The sequence below is a fragment of the Stomoxys calcitrans genome, chromosome 1 (genome assembly GCF_963082655.1).
Source record: "Stomoxys calcitrans chromosome 1, idStoCalc2.1, whole genome shotgun sequence".
In the NCBI taxonomy this organism is placed as follows: domain Eukaryota; kingdom Metazoa; phylum Arthropoda; class Insecta; order Diptera; family Muscidae; genus Stomoxys; species Stomoxys calcitrans.
In genome coordinates, this window is record NC_081552.1 from 231446652 (window position 1) to 231465212 (window position 18561).

Below are 18561 nucleotides of genomic sequence, written 5' to 3' on the forward strand. Positions count from 1 at the left end.
TTTCTGTTCTAGCTGATGACAACAAGGCGGTAGACCTCTTCAAGTCTAGAGGTTCGGAATGCTAACAGTCCCCCCTTTGTGGCCATCTATCAACTTAGCTTAAATGTCGCTACCCACAGATTCCAGTTTCCCTGGAATGTGGACGGTAGTTGCAAGTATCGCAAACTCATCCGCTTTACAATTCCCAGGTATATTTCTGTGTCCCGGCACCCAGACAGGTAAGTTTTGACTGTTCAGCCATATCGTTAAAAGATCTGTTTTTTGTGTTCAGAAATACGTTATCGAGGGATTTAATGGCTGCCCGGCTGTCTGAGAAGATATTTATGCCAATCGTCGTTATGACATTATATCTTAGCCATTCCACCACTTCCTTAATCGCAAAGATATCTGCTTGATACACACTGCAGTGGTCGGGTGACCTTTTCCATATGATCAGTTCTAGATATTTAGACTACGCCCCTGGTCGTCTAGTTTGGAACCATATGTATAGAAGACTATGTTACTTCTATTATATCGTAATTCCAATCGGTTCTATCAGGAATAGTGGTAAAGTACTTTTTTCAAAAAGCGTCTCAGGTAGGGTGTAATCCACACTGCCTGGAACATGGGATATTGTATCAAGGATAACATAGTGTCTGTAGCCGCCACAAGATCAATGAGAAAGCTCCCTTAACCTCACGGCATTGGTCGCTGCAATTTGGGTAGCTACAATGTCCAGAGGCATTAGATGAAGCATTTAATTCAGTCCATCAGATGGTGTCGCCCTCAGTGCGCCTGTAATGCACAAATAACCCATCCTTTGGATTCGGTTAAGTATTGAGCAGTAGGTGGACTTTTGAAGCTCCGTCCACCAGATCACAACACCATATAGCATTATAGGTCTGACAACTGCAGTATGTACCCAATGTACGACACGCGGTCTAAACCCCCAGCTTTTGCTAATGGTTCTCTTGCAGGTGTATAGGTCAAAAGTTTCATTTCTTGCCCTTTCCGAAATGTGGACTTTTGAAACGCCGTCCACCAGACCACAACACCGTATAGCATTATAGGTCTATCAACTGCAGTATATACCCAATGCATAACACGTGGTCTAAGCCCCCAACATTTGCCAATGTCTCTCTTTCAGGTGTATTGGTCAAGAGTTTCATTTCTTGCCCTTTCCGAAATGTAGACTTTTGAAGCGCCGTCCACCAGACCACAACACCGTATAGCATTATAGGTCGGACATCTGCAGTATATACCCAATGCATGACACACGGTCTAAGCCCCCAACTTTTGCCAATGGCTCTCTTGCAGATGTATAGGTCAAGAGTTTCATTTCTTGACCTTTCCAAAATGTGGGATTTGAAGTTCAATTTCCTGTCCAGCAAAACACCCAGGTATTTTGCGCTTTCTGTAAATGGAACATTTCAGAAATACTTACTTTTACTTTTATTGGCCACTACAGAAAATGTATACCTCTAGAAGAACGTAAAATAGATGTCCAAGCGTCTCTATCTTCTGCGCTTCTTTTCAAATCTCTGACTTCCAGTTTCAAGATGTGTCTCTCCACTTGGTCACTCCATCGGAGTTTTGGTCTTCCTTTTTGCGCTTTCTTTCATGATCGCGTCTAAAAGACTTTTTTGCTGGAGCTTCCTCATCCACTCGGACAACATGACCTAACCAACGCAACCGTTGTATTTTGATGCGTTTAACTATGCTATCATCCTCATACAGTTCATACAGCTCGTGGTTCTTACGACCCCTATATTCTCCATTAACGCAGACTGGTCCATATATTTTACAAAGGATTTTTCTCTCAAACACTCCAAGTACCGCCTCATCTGCTTTTGCTAATACCCATGCTTCGGATCCATACAACAGCACGGGTGGTGCAAGTATCTTGCATGATGTAATTTTCGTCGGTCGAGAGGTGGCTTTCGCAACATTTGGAAGGAGGTCCGCATACTATACAACAGAGCACGTCGCAAAATAGAGAAATTTTACTGGTGATGTGTACTACACACGGCTCAAGGGAAACAATATCAGCGCTTCAAAACATACCTCTTGGAAGCTTTTCCGCAAACAGGCCGATAGCAAAATGAAGAAATAAAAGCGTGCTACGTTCGGCTGGTCCGAATCGTGGGTACCGACCACCATGGTTTCCATATCGGTACTTAGGGGAGCCTATACCGCCATACTGATCGATTCGGATAAAACTTGTCACTGATGTTGAAAGTCATATCACAAGTCTTTGTTCCAAATTTCAGCCGAATCGGATAACAATTTAGGCTCCTAGGAACCTAAGAATTCAAATCCGTGGATCTGTTTATATGGGAGCTATATCTGTTTAAATACCGATTCGGATCATGGAAGTTGGAAATCATAACTCAAGTCCTTGTTCTAAATTTTAGCCAAATCGGATGAAAATTGACATTTCAAGGGGCGCAAGAAATCCGAGGATCGGATTATATGGCGCCTATATCTATTTAAAGACCGATTCGCATCATACTTGGCATGGATGTTGGAAGTCATAACTCAAGTTCTTGATCTAAATTGGCCCAATTGGATGAAAATTGAGGCTTCTAGAGGCTCAAGAAATCAGTTCGGGAAATCGGTATATATGGCAGCTATATCCAAATCTAAACGAATGTGGGCCATTTGTAGAACTATGTGTGTAGAATTTCCAGTTGCTAGTTTTACACATTCGATCTCTATCGTGATTTCGGACGGACAAGGCTAGATCGACTCTGAGTGTCGGAACGAATAAGAATATAAACATTATGGTGTTACAGATCAATATTTCAAGGTGTGGCAAACGGAATGACTTAATTAGTATACCCCTCATCCTATGGTGGTGCGCATTTAAATGGAATGCCAAAAGATTTCTTAGAATTCCACTTCCAAAACTCTTAACATCAGAATCCCCTTCTTTGGGTAATTTTATACCCATCACCGAAGGATGGGGGTATATTTTTTGTGTCATTCCGTTTGCAACACATCGAAATATCCATTTCCGACCCGATAAAGTATATATATTCTTGATCAGCGTAAGAATCCAAGACGATGTAGCCATGCCCGTCCGTCTGTCGTCTGTCTGTTGAAATCACGCTACAGTCTTAAAAATTGAGGTATTGAGCTGAAACTTTGCACAGATTCTTTTTTTGTCGAAGATGGGCTAAATCGGACTATATCTTGATATAGCCCCCATATAGACCGATCCGCCGATTTAAGGTCTTAGGCCCATCAAAGCCACATTTATTAACCGATTCGCTGAAATTTGGGACAGTGAGTTGTGTTAGGCCCTTCGACATCCCCCTTCAATTTGGCTCAAATCGGTCCAGATTTGGATATAGCTGGCATATAGATTGATCCGCAGATTTAAGGTCTTGGGCTCATAAAATGCGCATTTATTGTCCGATTTTGCTAAAATTTAGGACAGTCGATTGTGTTAGGCTTTTCAACATCCTTCTGCAATTTGGCTCAGATCGGTCCAGATTTGGATATAGCAGCCATGTAGATCGATGTCTCGATTTAAGGTCTTGGGCCCTTAAAAGGCGCATTTATTGTCCGATGTCGCCGAAATTTGGGACAGTGAATTGTGTTAGGCCCTTCGACATCCCTCTTCAATTGGGCTGAGATCGATCCAGATTTGGATATAGCTGCCATATAGACCGATCCGCCGATTCAAGGTCTCGGGCCCATAAAAGGCGCATTTATTGTATGATGTCGACTAAATTTGGGACAGTGGCTTGTGTTAGGCCTTTCGACATCCTTCTGCAATTTTTCTTAGATCTGTCCAGATTTGGATATAGCTGCCATATAGTCTGATTTCTCGATTTAAGGTCTTAGGCCCATAAAAGGCACATTTATTCACGATTTTGCCAATATTTGAGAGAGTGAGTTGTGTTGGGTCCGTCAACATCCCTCTCCAATTGGGCTGAGATCGATCCAGATTTGGATATAGCTGCCATATAGACCGATCCGCCGATTTAACGTCTTGGGCGAATAAAAAGCCCATTTATTGTCCTATTTCGCCGAAATTTGGGACAGTGAGTTGTGTTAGGCCCTTCGACATCCCTCTTCAATTGGGCTGAGATCGCTCAAGATTTGAATATAGCTGCAATATATACCGATCCGCCGATTTAAGGTCTTGGGCCCATAACAGGCGCATTTATTGTTCGATTTTGCCAAAATTTGGGACAGTGAGTTGTGTTAGGCCCTTCGACATCCCTCTTCAATTTGGATCAGATTGGTCCAGGTTTGGATATAGCTGCCATATGGACCGATCTCTCGATTTAGGGTCTTGAGCCCATAAAAGGCGCATTTATTGTCCGAATTCGCCGAAATTTGGGACGGTAAGTTAAGTTATGCCCCTTAATATACTTCTGCAATATGGCACAGATCGGTCCAGATTTGGATATAGCTGCCATATAGACCGATCCCACGATTTAAGGTCTTGGGCCCATAAAAGTCGTATTTATTGTCCGATTTCGCCAACATTTGGGACAGTGAATTGTGTTAGGCCCTTCGACAGCTCACTTTGATTTGGCTCAGATCGGTCCAGATTTGGATATAGCTGCCATATAGACCGATCTCTCGATTTAAGGTCTTGGGCCCAAAAAAAATGGAATTAATTGTCCGATTTTGCTAAAATTTGGGACAGGCCCTTCAACATCCCTCTTCAATTGGGCCATATACACCGATCCGCCGATTTAAGGTTTTGTGCCCATAAAAATCTTTTTTATTATCCCACTTCGATGAAATTGTATACAGTGACTTATGTTAGGCTTTTCGACATCCGTGTCGTATATGGTTCAGATCGGTCAACATTTGGATATGGCTTCCTAAAAGACCATTATTTCGTGGACCAATATTCGTGTCGACCAATATCCGTGTCGAATTTGATGGAATTCGGACCATATTTATATGAAGCTTCCATGGGGGCATAAATTATGCATTTTCACCGGATTATGACGAAATGTGGTTTATATATATACCCCCAAGGTGGGTATCCAAAGTTCGGCCCGGCCGAACTTAACGCCTTTTTACTTGTTCTTCTATGGCTGGCTTCATAAATATTTATTAACACACAAAGCTGCTGCTAAATTTTTGTTTCGCATTATTGGCGTTATAAAGGTGGTTAGATGTTAATAGGCATTTCCTGTATGCTATTTTATAGGAATCATTGCGAGCAGTGAGTGCCGCTACTTAGACCATCTTTGACCTACTGATATTTTTTCACAGCACAACTGAATAGTGATTGTCGGTCGGTAAGTGTTCGACTCGCAGCTCTGTCTGGTGCAATGCTTTGTTCATCTGCCAAAGAGTTGAGGTCGAGATACGGCGTCGTCTAAAGTATTTTAGAAACTCATAAACTTGAATTAAGATAATTCGCTTTTAAGTATCTTTTTTTTGTTTTGGCCATAAAAGGCATATTTCCAAATAGTTTGCTGTTGGGAATGGGGCTGCGACTGCGGCTGTGACTGGGGCCATCATAGCCACCATAAATCATCAAATGGACACAGTGCAGCCTCTTGACAGCTGTCATGGCTTGCCTTGTTGCCGAACACATTGCGGTACAAGCTGTGGTCCAAAAGGTCAAGAATTTCTAAGCAGATTTCATTGGCGCTGACATCAATCTCATCTGGAGAACCCCTAACAAGTATTGGCAACCAGTTTTTCATTTAGGAAAATTATTTATTATTTTTATTAAAAAATAAATGTCTATACAAAAGTAGAGGGAGTTTACTTAAATAATTTTAGTTTCGTGTGTTTTGTTTATGTCTGGGCGTGTTTTTTTTTTTTAAATAATTTTTAATGTTCGTTTGTTTGTTTTTATTATTAAAATTTTTTTGTGTTTTCTTTTTTCTTTGTGCTTGTAATGGTAGAGTTCAAGGTACTTGAGTTTAGTTTTCGCATTCGCCAATTTTCAAAGTTGTATTCGTCCTTGTTTATGATTTCTGGGATAGTAAGAGAAGGGATTGAAGCTGGGGGTGGGGAAAGGGGCGTGTGTTGTAATACTTTAATTTCTTAATACATAAGAATGAGTATATGTATATCTAGACATAGCTTATATTGGCCTTAATATGTGAACGGTTTGTTGGGCTTATTATAGTTGTAGCCATCTGGACCCAAGGAACCGGCCTCGGTGGGTGTTCCGGGATATGATGGCTGCCTTGAGGTGGTCTGTGGGCTGGGATATGATGGTCTAGTTGGTGGGGGACTAGGATATGTGGGCCTGGTTGGTTGTGGACTGGGGTATGAGGGCTGCTCTGGTCTAGGTGTGGGTTTGGGTGATGGGTAGCTGGGACGTGATGGCTGTATTGGTACGGGAGCTGGTGCAGGTGCAGGTGCTGGGCATCCAGGTGGCGGACGTTGTCCAGGTCTCAATGGGGCCGAGCAGTCTGGTTCGGGCTCTGGGCAACCTGGTGGCGGACGTTGACCCGGTCTCAGGGGAGCTGAGCAGTCTGGTTCGGGTTCTGGGCAACCTGGTGGAGGACGTTGACCGGGTCTCAAGGGTGTCGAACAATCGGGTTCAGGCTCAGGGCAACCGGGTGGTGGACGTTGGCCAGGTCTCAAGGGAGCCGAACAATCTGGCTCAGGTTCGGGACAACCTGGTGGGCGACGTTGTCCCGGTCTCAGAGGTGCTGAACAATCGGGTTCAGGTTCAGGGCATCCTGGGGGAGGACGTTGACCTGGTCTCAGTGGAGCAGAGCAATCGGGTTGTGGAGCAGGGCATCCTGGGGAAGGGCGTTGTCCTGGTCGCAGAGGTGCATTACAATCCGGTTCAGGTTCTGGACATCCTGGAGGAGGACGTTGACCGGGCCTTAAAGGTGCATTGCAATCAGGTTGGGGTGCAGGGCAACCAGGGGGAGGTCGCTGGCCTGGTCTCAATGGCGCTGAACAGTCAGGTTGTTTTGGTGGCTGAGGCTTGGGAACCGGTCCTGGACGAGGCTTTTGGCCATTAGTTGGTTTCACCTCGTTACCTTCTGGAGGTAGATATTCAACACCTGGTTTGTCAGATGGGAAACCGGGACGTCCGGGCTGTGGAGGTCCTGGTGCTGGCCGGCCTGGAACTGGAGCCGGACGGGTAGGCTGTGGTGCTGGTCCAGGTGTTGGGCGACTAGGTTTCTGTGGTATGGGAGCCGGTGCTGGGGCTGGAGCAGGACATCCAGGTGGAGGGCGCTGTCCAGGTCTTAAGGGTGCATTGCAATCTGGTTCGGGTTCAGGACATCCAGGTGGACGACGTTGTCCTGGTCTCAAAGGAGCATTACAATCTGGCTCGGGTTCTGGACAACCTGGCAGTGGACGCTGGCCAGGTCTCAAAGGTGCCGAACAGTCGGGTTCAGGTGCAGGGCAACCAGGTGGAGGACGCTGTCCAGGTCTTAATGGAGCCGAACAGTCTGGCTCCGGTTCAGGGCAGCCTGGAGGAGGACGCTGTCCAGGTCTCAAAGGTGCCGAACAGTCAGGTGCTGGTGCAGGACAACCGGGTGGAGGACGTTGACCAGGTCTTAATGGTGCATTGCAATCGGGTTCTGGTTCGGGGCATCCTGGAGGAGGTCGTTGTCCAGGTCTCAAGGGAGCTGAGCAGTCGGGTTCTGGTTGGGGACATCCTGGAGGAGGACGTTGACCTGGTCTCAAGGGTGCCGAACAATCAACTTGGGGACGTACAGGAGTAGGTGGTCTAGGCTGGAACGTGGGTCCTGGAGGCACATAGCCTTGACCTGGTCTAGGTGTTGGTTTTGTTGGTGGTGTTTGTGGGGGCTGAGGTCTTGTTGGTTGAGGCTGTTGATTTGGTGGCAAGTATTCCAAACCAGGTCCGGGACGACCAGGTTGTTGGGGTCCTGGAGCAGGACGACTTGGTTGCTGAGGTGCAGGAGCAGGGCGGCTTGGTTGCTGTGGTGCTGGAGCAGGGCGGCTGGGTTGCTGAGGTGCAGGAGCAGGGCGGCTTGGTTGCTGAGGTGCAGGAGCAGGGCGGCTTGGTTGCTGTGGTGCTGGAGCAGGACGGCTTGGGGGCTGTGGTGCGGGAGCAGGGCAACCGGCTGGTGGACGTTGACCAGGTCTCAAGGGTGCTGAGCAATCGGGTTCTGGTTCAGGGCATCCTGCAGGAGGACGTTGACCAGGTCTCAAGGGAGCTGAGCAGTCGGGTTCTGGTTCAGGGCATCCTGGCGGAGGACGTTGACCAGGTCTCAAGGGAGCTGAGCAGTCGGGTTCTGGTTCAGGGCATCCTGGCGGAGGACGTTGACCAGGTCTCAAGGGAGCTGAGCAGTCGGGTTCTGGTTGGGGACATCCTGGAGGAGGACGTTGACCAGGTCTCAGAGGAGCCGAACAGTCAGGTTCTGGAGCAGGACAACCAGGGGCTGGACGTTGACCAGGTCTCAATGGCGCCGAACAATCTGGCTCAGGTTCGGGGCATCCTGGAGGAGGACGTTGACCAGATCTCAAGGGAGCTGAGCAGTCGGGTTCTGGTTGGGGACATCCTGGAGGAGGACGTTGACCTGGTCTCAGAGGAGCCGAACAGTCAGGTTCTGGTTGGGGACATCCTGGAGCAGGACGTTGACCTGGTCTCAGGGGAGCCGAACAGTCAGGTTCTGGAGCAGGGCAACCAGGGGCAGGACGTTGGCCTGGTCTCAATGGGGCTGAACAGTCAGGCTGAGGTTTGGGCGGTTGCGGTTTAGGTGGACCATAGCTTGGTGATGGTCTGGAGGGAGTTTGGGGAGGAGGAGGTATGTAGCTGGTGCCGGGACCGCTGGGCACTTGAGGGCCAGTAGGTCCTGGTGCTGGACCAGAGGGTGCCGAAGGTTTGTAACTTGGAGCAGGTCCCGAAGGAGACGAAGGCCTATAACTAGGAGCCGGTGCAGATGGGCTAAATCCAGGGGCTGGCCCTGAAGGCTTGTAGCTTGGACCTGATGGCGAGAAACCAGGAGCTGGTCCTGATGGTGGTCCCGAAGGTTTATAGCTTGGTCCCGACGGTCCTGTGGGTGCTTCAGCTGGGGGTATGTAACTGGTGCCAGGGCCTGATGGCTTTGTACTGGGTCCAGATGGTGTAAAACCTGGAGCTGGACCAGATGGCTTGTAGCTTGGTGCTGGTGCTGATGGCCTATATCCAGCTGCTGGTCCCGAGGGAGCTGATGGACTGGGCGCTGAAGGCCTAAAACCAGGAGCTGGTCCCGAAGGTCTGGATGGTGTAAATCCAGGTGCTGGACCCGAGGGTTTGTAACTGGGAGGCTTATAGTTATTGTCCTCTATGCCATTGCCTGAGGGCGGTTGTGGGAATGGCACCGATGGCTGTTTGTAGTGATAGCCATCCTCCCGGAAATCAGTATCTAGATGAGACACATCACCAGAAACACTGACAGCAACCGAAAGTGCTATCAGAGAAATGAATAATTTCTGAAATGAAAATAAGACAGAAGATGGTTACTTAGGATGATAACCTAAAATTGTGCTGTTGAAGAGAAAGGAGAGATGAATTGGTTAAGTCAGAGTGGCAGTCTATTTTCTATACAGGCCAGGCCTCCAGTTGGAGTCGAACCCACGACCCCCGCACTGGTGATTAGAGCACACTACCTACTCGACTTTCAGGGCGACCTAGAAAAATGGAGAAATGACACTACAACAGAGGCAGCGCCCGATGATTTTTGAAAGTGTACTGCCCAATCAGTATAAGGTTAGCGTATCAGTAGCCCACCTGAAGAACAACAAGGACGTAGTTTTGGAAACGCTACCAGCTAAACCATCTGCACAATCTGACTAGAAGAATGCCTTCCCGATGACTGAAACCTCGGCATATTTTGTCCAGTGTCTGTTAGCCGCGAAACTCGGGTAATGACATAGGAGATGCTCCAACTTCTCATTATCTTCCTTATGCTATCACTTGCCGTACCGTTTTTACCTAAGTGAGCTCGCAATATGTGTCCTGTTATGATACCGAAAGCTTTACTGACCTCCTTCCTACTTCCTTTAAGTAATAGCCTCGTCTTCTCAAAATCCGGATCTCCCCATAGGCTTTTCGTCGTACTACCGACAATTTCGCTATTCCACAGTGTTGCATGCGCGCTCGTAGCCCACGCCCTCAACTCGGACCGCTTGACGGCAGTCCTCTGGCATGCACTGCCAAATGGTATGCTTTCTCATTCCTCCTTACTCCGCTGTGGCTTGGAACCCAAACGATGTGGATCTTGCCATCCTCAGAGAAGGCATGATAGTTTCACTGTTCCACAGTGTTGCATGCGCGCTTGTAGCTCACACCCTTAACTTGGACTGCGTCGACCCGAAAAGCTTCGAGTTAACTATGTTTCTTGACAGCAGTCCCCTGGCCTTCACTGTCAATTCGTCTGCTTTCTCATTCATCCTTACTCCGCTATGGCCTGGAACGCAAACGATGCAGATCGTGCCATCCTCAGGGAAGGCATCTCTTTCTTACGAGACTGTTACAGGCCTTACCGTCCTGTTGGAGACCTTACGTCCTTTACACCCGACGTCCTCGCGCATTATGGTCAGGCAATCGAAAACAGATCTCTCTCCCTGGGTTCTCAATGTAGTAACCCAGGTTCACTCTATCTTTGATCCATCTGTGTAGTATGAACTTCCAGATGGCAATACTAGAGTTCCGTCAATCCCAGACTGTTCGGCAGGCAGTGCCTCACACTCGACCACAAGTGTTGACTCAGGTATCCGATCAGAAGCTTGTTCATTCGTTCCAGGTTTCCTTACGTCGATTAAACCACGATGGTATGACCAGCTCCTAACATCCATCCATTCCTTCATCGCCTTAGCTGCTGTGGCTGCCTTACACTTAATCTGTATGTCTATGGGTCGGAAATCTCGAATAGTCTCTAGTGTCCTATTGGGCTTCGCTTCGCCTATGACAAGACAACATGTTCTCTGACACTATTGTATTATCCTAGGATATCTAGAATAGTCCCCAGTACCCTAGTGAGCTTCGCTTCGCCTATGCCAAGACAACATATTCTCTGAAACTGTTGTATTATCCTTACGTTGCACTTTTTCTCCTTCGCAGTCCACCAATATACTGAGTCGTAAGTAGGTATTGATCTAATCACGCTTTTACTGAGCCATTGGACTATGCTCGAACTCACTCACGCCCCATTTCAAGCCTACGGCCCGTCTACATAGTGCAAAACATCTGTGAGCCTCTCGGCACGCTCCTGAATGTGACACTTCCAATTAAGTTTCCTGCACAGGATTACTCCTAAATATTTGACCTTGTCAGATATCGAAATCGTTCTATCGAGGAAACGTGTTGCATTGAATTGATCCACCTTCGTCTTCCCCGTGAATAGGCAGATTTCAGTCTTTTCTAGGTTAACATTGAGATCCCTAGGTCTACATAGCTGGTTCGAATCCTTACCCCTTAGAAGTATTTTAACATCGTCTGCGCAGCAGACGGATTCAAATCCCCCCTCAGTCATCCGTAATAGGTTATTCATGGGGTCACCCATATACGAGCACTATACGAGTCGTTATAGATGGGTTCTCATCCAATGAGCATAAATTAACAGCAGGTGTATCCCAGGGCTTGGAGACCACCGTAGCTCAGAGGTTAGCATGTCCGCCTATGACGCTAAACGCCTAGGTTCGAATCCTGACGAGACCATCAGAAAACATTTTCAGCGGTGGCTTTCCCCTTCTAATGCTGGCAACATTTGTGAGGTACAACTCCATGTAAAACATCTCTCCGAAGAGGTGTCGCACTGCGGCACGCCGTTCGGACTCGGTTATAAAAAGGAGGAGGACAAGAGGCGGATTATGGACGATACACTCTGCCAGAATTTGCTGGCCATTTCTGAGTGGGGTCATATGAATCGAATGGATTTTAATCCACGCAAGACTCAGTGCTGTTTTTTGTCACACAAACGATTCGTTGACCCATTACGATCATCTTTTCCTATCAACGGTATGGATGTTCCGCAATCAGAGGCTCTTGATATTCTAGCCATCTAGATACAATGAAATGTCCGTTGGGTTAAACATGTATTCCAAGTGTTGTAAGTAGCATTCAAGTGCTTACTTCGCTCCGTCTGATCTTCTTAACATCTAAACCACTTTCATAAGGCCGAAAATGAAGTACAACTCTCATGTATGGGCTGGAGCTTCATAATCATCCCTCGAGCTACTGGACCGAATACAGAGGAGAGCGATAGCGTTTTTTAGAGACAGTAGGGTATCCAGTTCTATTGCCCCCCCCTTGAACATCGTAGTAACATGGGTTGTCTGGCGCTGTTCCATCTGTACTTTCATGGTGTGAGATTGAGGACAAGAGGGGAATTATGGACGATACACTCTGCCAGGATTTGCTGGCCATTTCTGAGTGAGGTCGAATGAGTCGAGTGAATTTTGATGCACGCAAGACTCAATGCTGTTTTTTGTCACACAAACGATTCGCTGACCCATTACGATCATCTTTGCCTATCAACGGTATAGATGTTCCGCAATCAGAGGCTCTTGATATTCTAGCCATCTAGATACAATGTAATGTCCGTTGGGTTGAACATGTATTCCAAGTGTTGAAAGAAGCATTCAAGTGCTTACTTCGCTCCGTCTGATCTTCTTAACATCTACACCAATTTCATAAGGCCGAATATAGAGTACAACTCACATGTATGGGCTGGAGCTTTAAAATCATCCTTGGACCTACTGGACCGAATACAGAGAAGAGCGTTAGCGGTGTTTGAAGACAGTAGGTTATCCAATTCTATTGCCCCCCTTGAATATCGTCGTAACGTAGGGGTTGTCTGGCGCTGTTCTATTGGTACTTTCATGGTGTGAGATTGAGGACAAGAGGCGGATTATGGACGATACACTCTGCCTGGATTTGCTGGCCATTTCTGAGTGGGGTCGAATGAGTCGAGTGAATTTTAATGCACGCAAGACTCAATGCTGTTTTTTGTCACACAAACGATTCGCTGACCCATTACGATCATCTTTGCCTATCAACGGTATAGATGTTCCGCAATCAGAGGCTCTTGATATTCTAGCCATCTAGATACAATGTAATGTCCGTTGGGTTGAACATGTATTCCAAGTGTTGAAAGAAGCATTCAAGTGCTTACTTCGCTCCGTCTGATCTTCTTAACATCTACACCACTTTCATAAGGCCGAAAATGAAGTACAACTCATATGTATGGGCTGGAGCTTTAAAATCATCCTTGGAGCTACTGGACCGAATACAGAGAAGAGCGTTAGCGTTGTTTGAAGACAGTAGGTTATCCAATTCTATAGCCCCCCTTGAACATCGTCGTAACGTAGGGGTTGTCTGACGCTGTTCTATTGGTACTTTCATGGTGTGTGTTCATCTGATATTTGTCTTTTTATACCCTCCACCATAGGATGGGGGTATACTAATTTCGTCATTCTGTTTGTAACACCTCGAAATATGCGTCTAAGACCCCATAAAGTAGATATATTCTTGATCGTCGTGAAGTCGAAGTAGACATGTCCGTCCGTCTGTCCGTCTGTCTATCGAAAGCACGCTAACTTTTGAAGGAGTAAAGCTAGCCGCTTGAAATTTTGCACAAATGCTTCTTATTAGTGTAGGTAGATTGGGATTGTAAATGGGCCAAATCGGTCCATGTTTTGATATAGCTGCCATATAAACCAATCTTGGGTCTTGACTTCTTGAGCCTCTAGAATGCGCGATTCTCATCCGATTTGACTGAAATTTCGCACATAGTGTTTTCATATCACTTCTAATAACTGTGCTAAGTATGGTTCAAATTGGTCCATAACCTGATATAGCTACCATATAAACCGATCTTGGGTCTTGACTTCCTGAGCCTCTAGAGGGCGCAATTGTCATCCGATTTGACTGAAATTTCGCACAAAGTGTTTTCTTATCTTTTCTCATAACTGTGCTAAGTATGGTCCTAATCGATCCATATCCTGATATAGCTGCCATATAAACCGATCTTGGGTCTTGACTTCTTGAGCCTCTACAGAGCGCAATTCTCATCTGATTTGACTGAAATTTTGCACGACGTGTTTTGTTATGATATCCAACAACTGTCTAAAGTATGCTTTAAATCGGTCTAAAACCTGATATAGCTGCCATATAAACCGATCTTGGGTCTTGACTTCTTGAGCCTCTACAGAGCGCAATTCTCATCTGATTTGACTGAAATTTTGCACGACGTGTTTTGTTATGATATCCAACAACTGTCTAAAGTATGGTTCAAATCGGTCTATAACCTGATATAGCTGCCATATAAAGCGATCTTGGGTCTTGACTTCTTGAGCCTCTAGAGGGGGCAATTCTCTTCCAAATTGACTGAAATTTTGCACGCGGTGTTTTGATATCAATTCCAACAACTGTGCGAAGTATGGTTCAAATCGGTCTATAACCTGATATAGCTGCCATATAAACCGATCTTGGGTCTTGAGTTCTTGAGCCTCTAGAGGGCGCAATTCTCTTCCGATTTGAGTGAAATTTTGCACATAGTGTTTTGTTATCTTTTCCCATAACTGTGCTAAGTATGGTCCTAATCGATCCATATCCTGATATAGCTCCCATATAAACCGATCTTGGGTCTTGACTTCTTGAGCCCCTAGAGAGCGCAATTCTCATCCGATTTGGCACAAATTTTGTACAACGGCTCCTCCCATAGCCTTCAACATAAGTGTGCAATATGGTCAGAATCGGTTTATAGCTTGATACAGCTCCCATATATAAACCGATCTCCCGATTTCGTTTTTTGAGCCCCGAATCGGACTATAACTTGATATAGCTCCTCCTCCGTCCTTATTCATTATACTTTGTTTGGCTAAAAACAGATACTGCGCAAAGAACTCGACAGATGTGACCATGGTGGAGGGTATATAAGATTCGGCCCGGCCGAACTTAGCACGCTCTTACTTGTTTTTGCTGATGTAAATATGTTTGTCAGAAATACAATAAGCTTTCCTCGAACTCACACCCGTTTGTAGTTGATTGGCCAGTGGATCGGACAATGCATTACAGAGAGAAAATCCTTTTTTCGCCCGCAACTTTCGAATATGGAATTGACTTCCCGCTAATGCTTTTCCCACCCACTATGACATCCAGAGAATTAAGAAAAATGTCTCACTGGAATGTTCATGGGCAAATTTGCATTTGCATCATTAGGGCAGGATATCAGAAAATCTAAGTATTGGGTTGCCCAAAAAGTAATTGCGGATTTTTCATATAGTCGGCGTTGACAAATTTTTTCACAGCTTGTGACTCTGTAATTGCATTCTTTCTTCTGTCAGTTATCAGCTGTTACTTTTACTTTACTTGCTTTAGAAAAAAAGTGTAAAAAAAGTATATTTGATTAAAGTCCATTCTAAGTTTTATTAAAAATGCATTTACTTTCTTTTAAAAAATCCGCAATTACTTTTTGGGCAACCCAATACAATGAGCATTCCTGGAACTCACACCCGTTTGTAGTTGAATGACCAGTGGACCGGACAATGCATTACAGAGAACATCCTTTTTCGCCCGCAACTTTCGAATATGGAATTGACTTCCGGCTAATGTTTTTCCCACCCACTATGAAATCCAGAGATTTAAGATAAATTTCTTAATGGAATGTTCATGGGCAAATTTGCATTTGCATTATTAGTGCAGGATATCAGAAAATCTAAGTATATCGCTTAGGTTAGGTTTAAGTGGCAGTCTGCCATCAGACTCACTTAGAGGTTTTCGTCCATTGTGCTATGTCAGGATTAAGAGAAGGAAGTTGTCTGTTAGTTCCATTCAGAGCGCTTTAAAAAGCCCCACAACTTGGGAATGTTCACATCCGCTTAATCATAAAAATTTTCAAAGAGATGTTGATCTAAAATGGAACTCCTTCTGACTGTTAGTGCGGGACACACATACAGCAGATGTTCTTTAGTCTCTTCTTCCTCAACGTCCTTACAGCTTCTACAAAAGTCGTTAATGGCAACCTTCGATCAAACAGTGACCTGTCATGAAGGACACATTGAATGAAACATCCGTTCTAGCCAGCAACAATAAGGCAGTAGACCTCTTCAGGTCCAGACCAGGTCACATTATTTCGCTCAAATATTTCCTCCTTTTTAAATCTTATTTTATCTCTTCCCTTGCATTTCAACATCTTCTTATGCAACTTTATTTTTAATTTGTAATAAAAAATTATAGCAATCTGTTTCAGAAAATCGATTGCCATTAGTTTAATCAAATCACGAAATCTTTCTATTATAACCCATAGAAACTCTAGCAGAATATTTAAGTGGCAATTTGGTTGGATTTTCCATTCCTAAGGCTTGTTAGCCGAGCTAATTAGAATCACTTTATCCATAAATTTGGATTCAAAGATTTTTATCGAAAAGAGCTGGCAATGTTTAATCCAAAAAAAGCCAAAAACAAAGACTTATTAACAAATGTCTCATTTGGAAACAAGTGATGGGGCATCAGTGTCATCACTACTTATCATCATCATCATCAGCGTCAGCGTCACAGACATCAAAAACCCTGGGTATAAAGTTGTACTTGGAGCTGCATCAACAGCATCAACAACATCATTATTAACAGCAGCAGCAGGTCCGCCTCCTCCTCGTCCTCCTCCTCCTCATCCTACTCATTCATTGGAAACAATTTTCGCAAAATGTTCATTGAAAGCCCTTTTAAAGGCAATGCAATGATGGCATGGCTTTGTGGGCTGCTGCTACTTCATTGTTGTTGTTGATAATGATGCTGATGTTGTTGTTAATGTGGTTGCGATATCATTAAATCACTTCTTAGCACAATTTCAGCAATAGCCCCAGACACTGCCACTATTGACGCAGTCTCCCAGGCAACTGCAGCTCATATGGAAACTCTTCTGTTGGTGGTTTCTTTCATCGGTTTGTCACGACTTTGAATTGTCTGTAAGACTGAGGGTAGCCAAAAAAGTACCCACAGTGACGTCGTCTACTTAGTCTTTGAGTTGTTTTTTTAAGATTTTCTTTTTCTTTGGTGCAAACAAAAACAAAAAGTTCTCATATTTGTTTAACTCATCCAAGGGGTTTTTTTTCGTTGTTTTTTTTTCTCACAAAAGTCACACAAAAAAGGGATTTTGTAATATTTTACTTTATAGATTATTAAATGCGTTTATTCGATTGTCTTTGAAGATTTGAAAATTTTATATTCTTTGCATTTGGTTTTTGGAAAATATTTATTCATAGATTTTTGTGGGCACACCAATATCTTCATCAACACAAAATGTCAACTGGGATTAGCACATAAATCACTTCACACCACAAGATAGTACATGGCTCATGGAGGTTTTTGTTCGTGCTGCATTGAGCTATGATTGAGTCTTTGATTATTTTTTCATTTTTTTGAAAAACTCACCATTTTTTCTTAACAATTTATTTAGTCTTTTTTTTTTCTTCAATAATTTTTATAACTTTATTTTTTATGAGTTTTTTTCTAAAATAAATCCATAAAAATCTTGATTTCAGACTCTATCAAGTCTTCGTCTAGATGCTCCTCCGTGTTTTTGTTTAGCGTTAGCCCGTTTATGTTTGCGTTCGTTGCGTTTTCTATGCCAAGACACGTTCGTTGTTAACTGCTAAACTTTGAAAAGGCGAATGATGCATTCAAGTTCTCCCTTTGCCAATTTATATGAAATCCGTCATCAGGAATTTCCGAAAATATAAAACAAAACCCCAACAAACAAAACCAGCCAGCAAACTCTGACTCTGAGGCCCCCCTCACATATAGCAGTCGCTGCCGCTCAGCAGCCACCACAAACATGTGGAGAAGCCTAATAGTTGGGCTAGCTACCCCCGGTAGTGTTAACTCAGCACCGGCAGCAGTTTTGCTCAGTGTCGTCCAGCACCATTTTTTTTTTATTTGTTATGAGGCTGAGCTTATAGGTGTATCTCTTAAATTGTGAGATTTACATTTTCGTAAGCTCTTTTGGTTTCACTTTCATGGGCTCTAAGTTAGAGCTCTCTACTAACGGCTGAAGTGTTGTTGTTGGTGTTGGTATATGGCATCTGCTCATCATCTCCCTTTGGTTTATTGAGTCGGGGTTTTCTCTTATCTCTCATTGACTCATTCTCAAGTTTATCTAAGCGTTTGTCTAGCATCAGTTAGTGTTGGATTAGTCTAGTCTCCCCTCTCGCCTAGTAGTTAAATGCATTGTTTAGGGTTTTTTGTTTAACGCGCAAGCGTACAGTGTTCGGAAGGGAAGGAAGTCTTATATATAACAAGTAAAAAGGCGTTAAGTTTGGCTACCCATCACCTCGGTTATATATGTAAACCACCTTTCATCACAAAATCCTGTGAAAATTGCGTACCTCATGTCCCATAGCAGTTATATCGAAATATGTTCCGATTTGGACCAAATACTAATGAGTACAAGTCATAAAAAAAACCGATCTGAACCATATACCACACGGATGTCGAAAACCCTAACATAAGTCACAGTGTCAAATTTTAGTGACATCGGATTATAAATGCGCCTTTTATGGGGCCAAGACTTAAAATCAAGATATCGGTCTATATGGCAGCTATATCCAAATCTGGACCGATCTAAAACAAATTGAGAAATAATGTCGAAGGGCCCAACACAATTCACTGTCCCAAAT

General features: G+C 44.6%; 1 protein-coding gene across 1 annotated transcript; it reads right to left on the minus strand.

Moving 5' to 3' along the window:
• Positions 1 to 5775: 5775 nt before the first annotated feature.
• LOC106093380 (basic proline-rich protein) lies at positions 5776 to 17582 on the minus strand. Its single transcript, XM_059360353.1, has 2 exons — positions 17318 to 17582; positions 5776 to 9375 (listed from the first exon to the last, which is right to left on the minus strand). Exons 1-2 carry the CDS (start codon positions 17318 to 17320, stop codon positions 6064 to 6066), a joined length of 3315 nt encoding a protein of 1104 aa, XP_059216336.1. The 5' UTR covers positions 17321 to 17582; the 3' UTR covers positions 5776 to 6063.
• Positions 17583 to 18561: the final 979 nt, after the last annotated feature.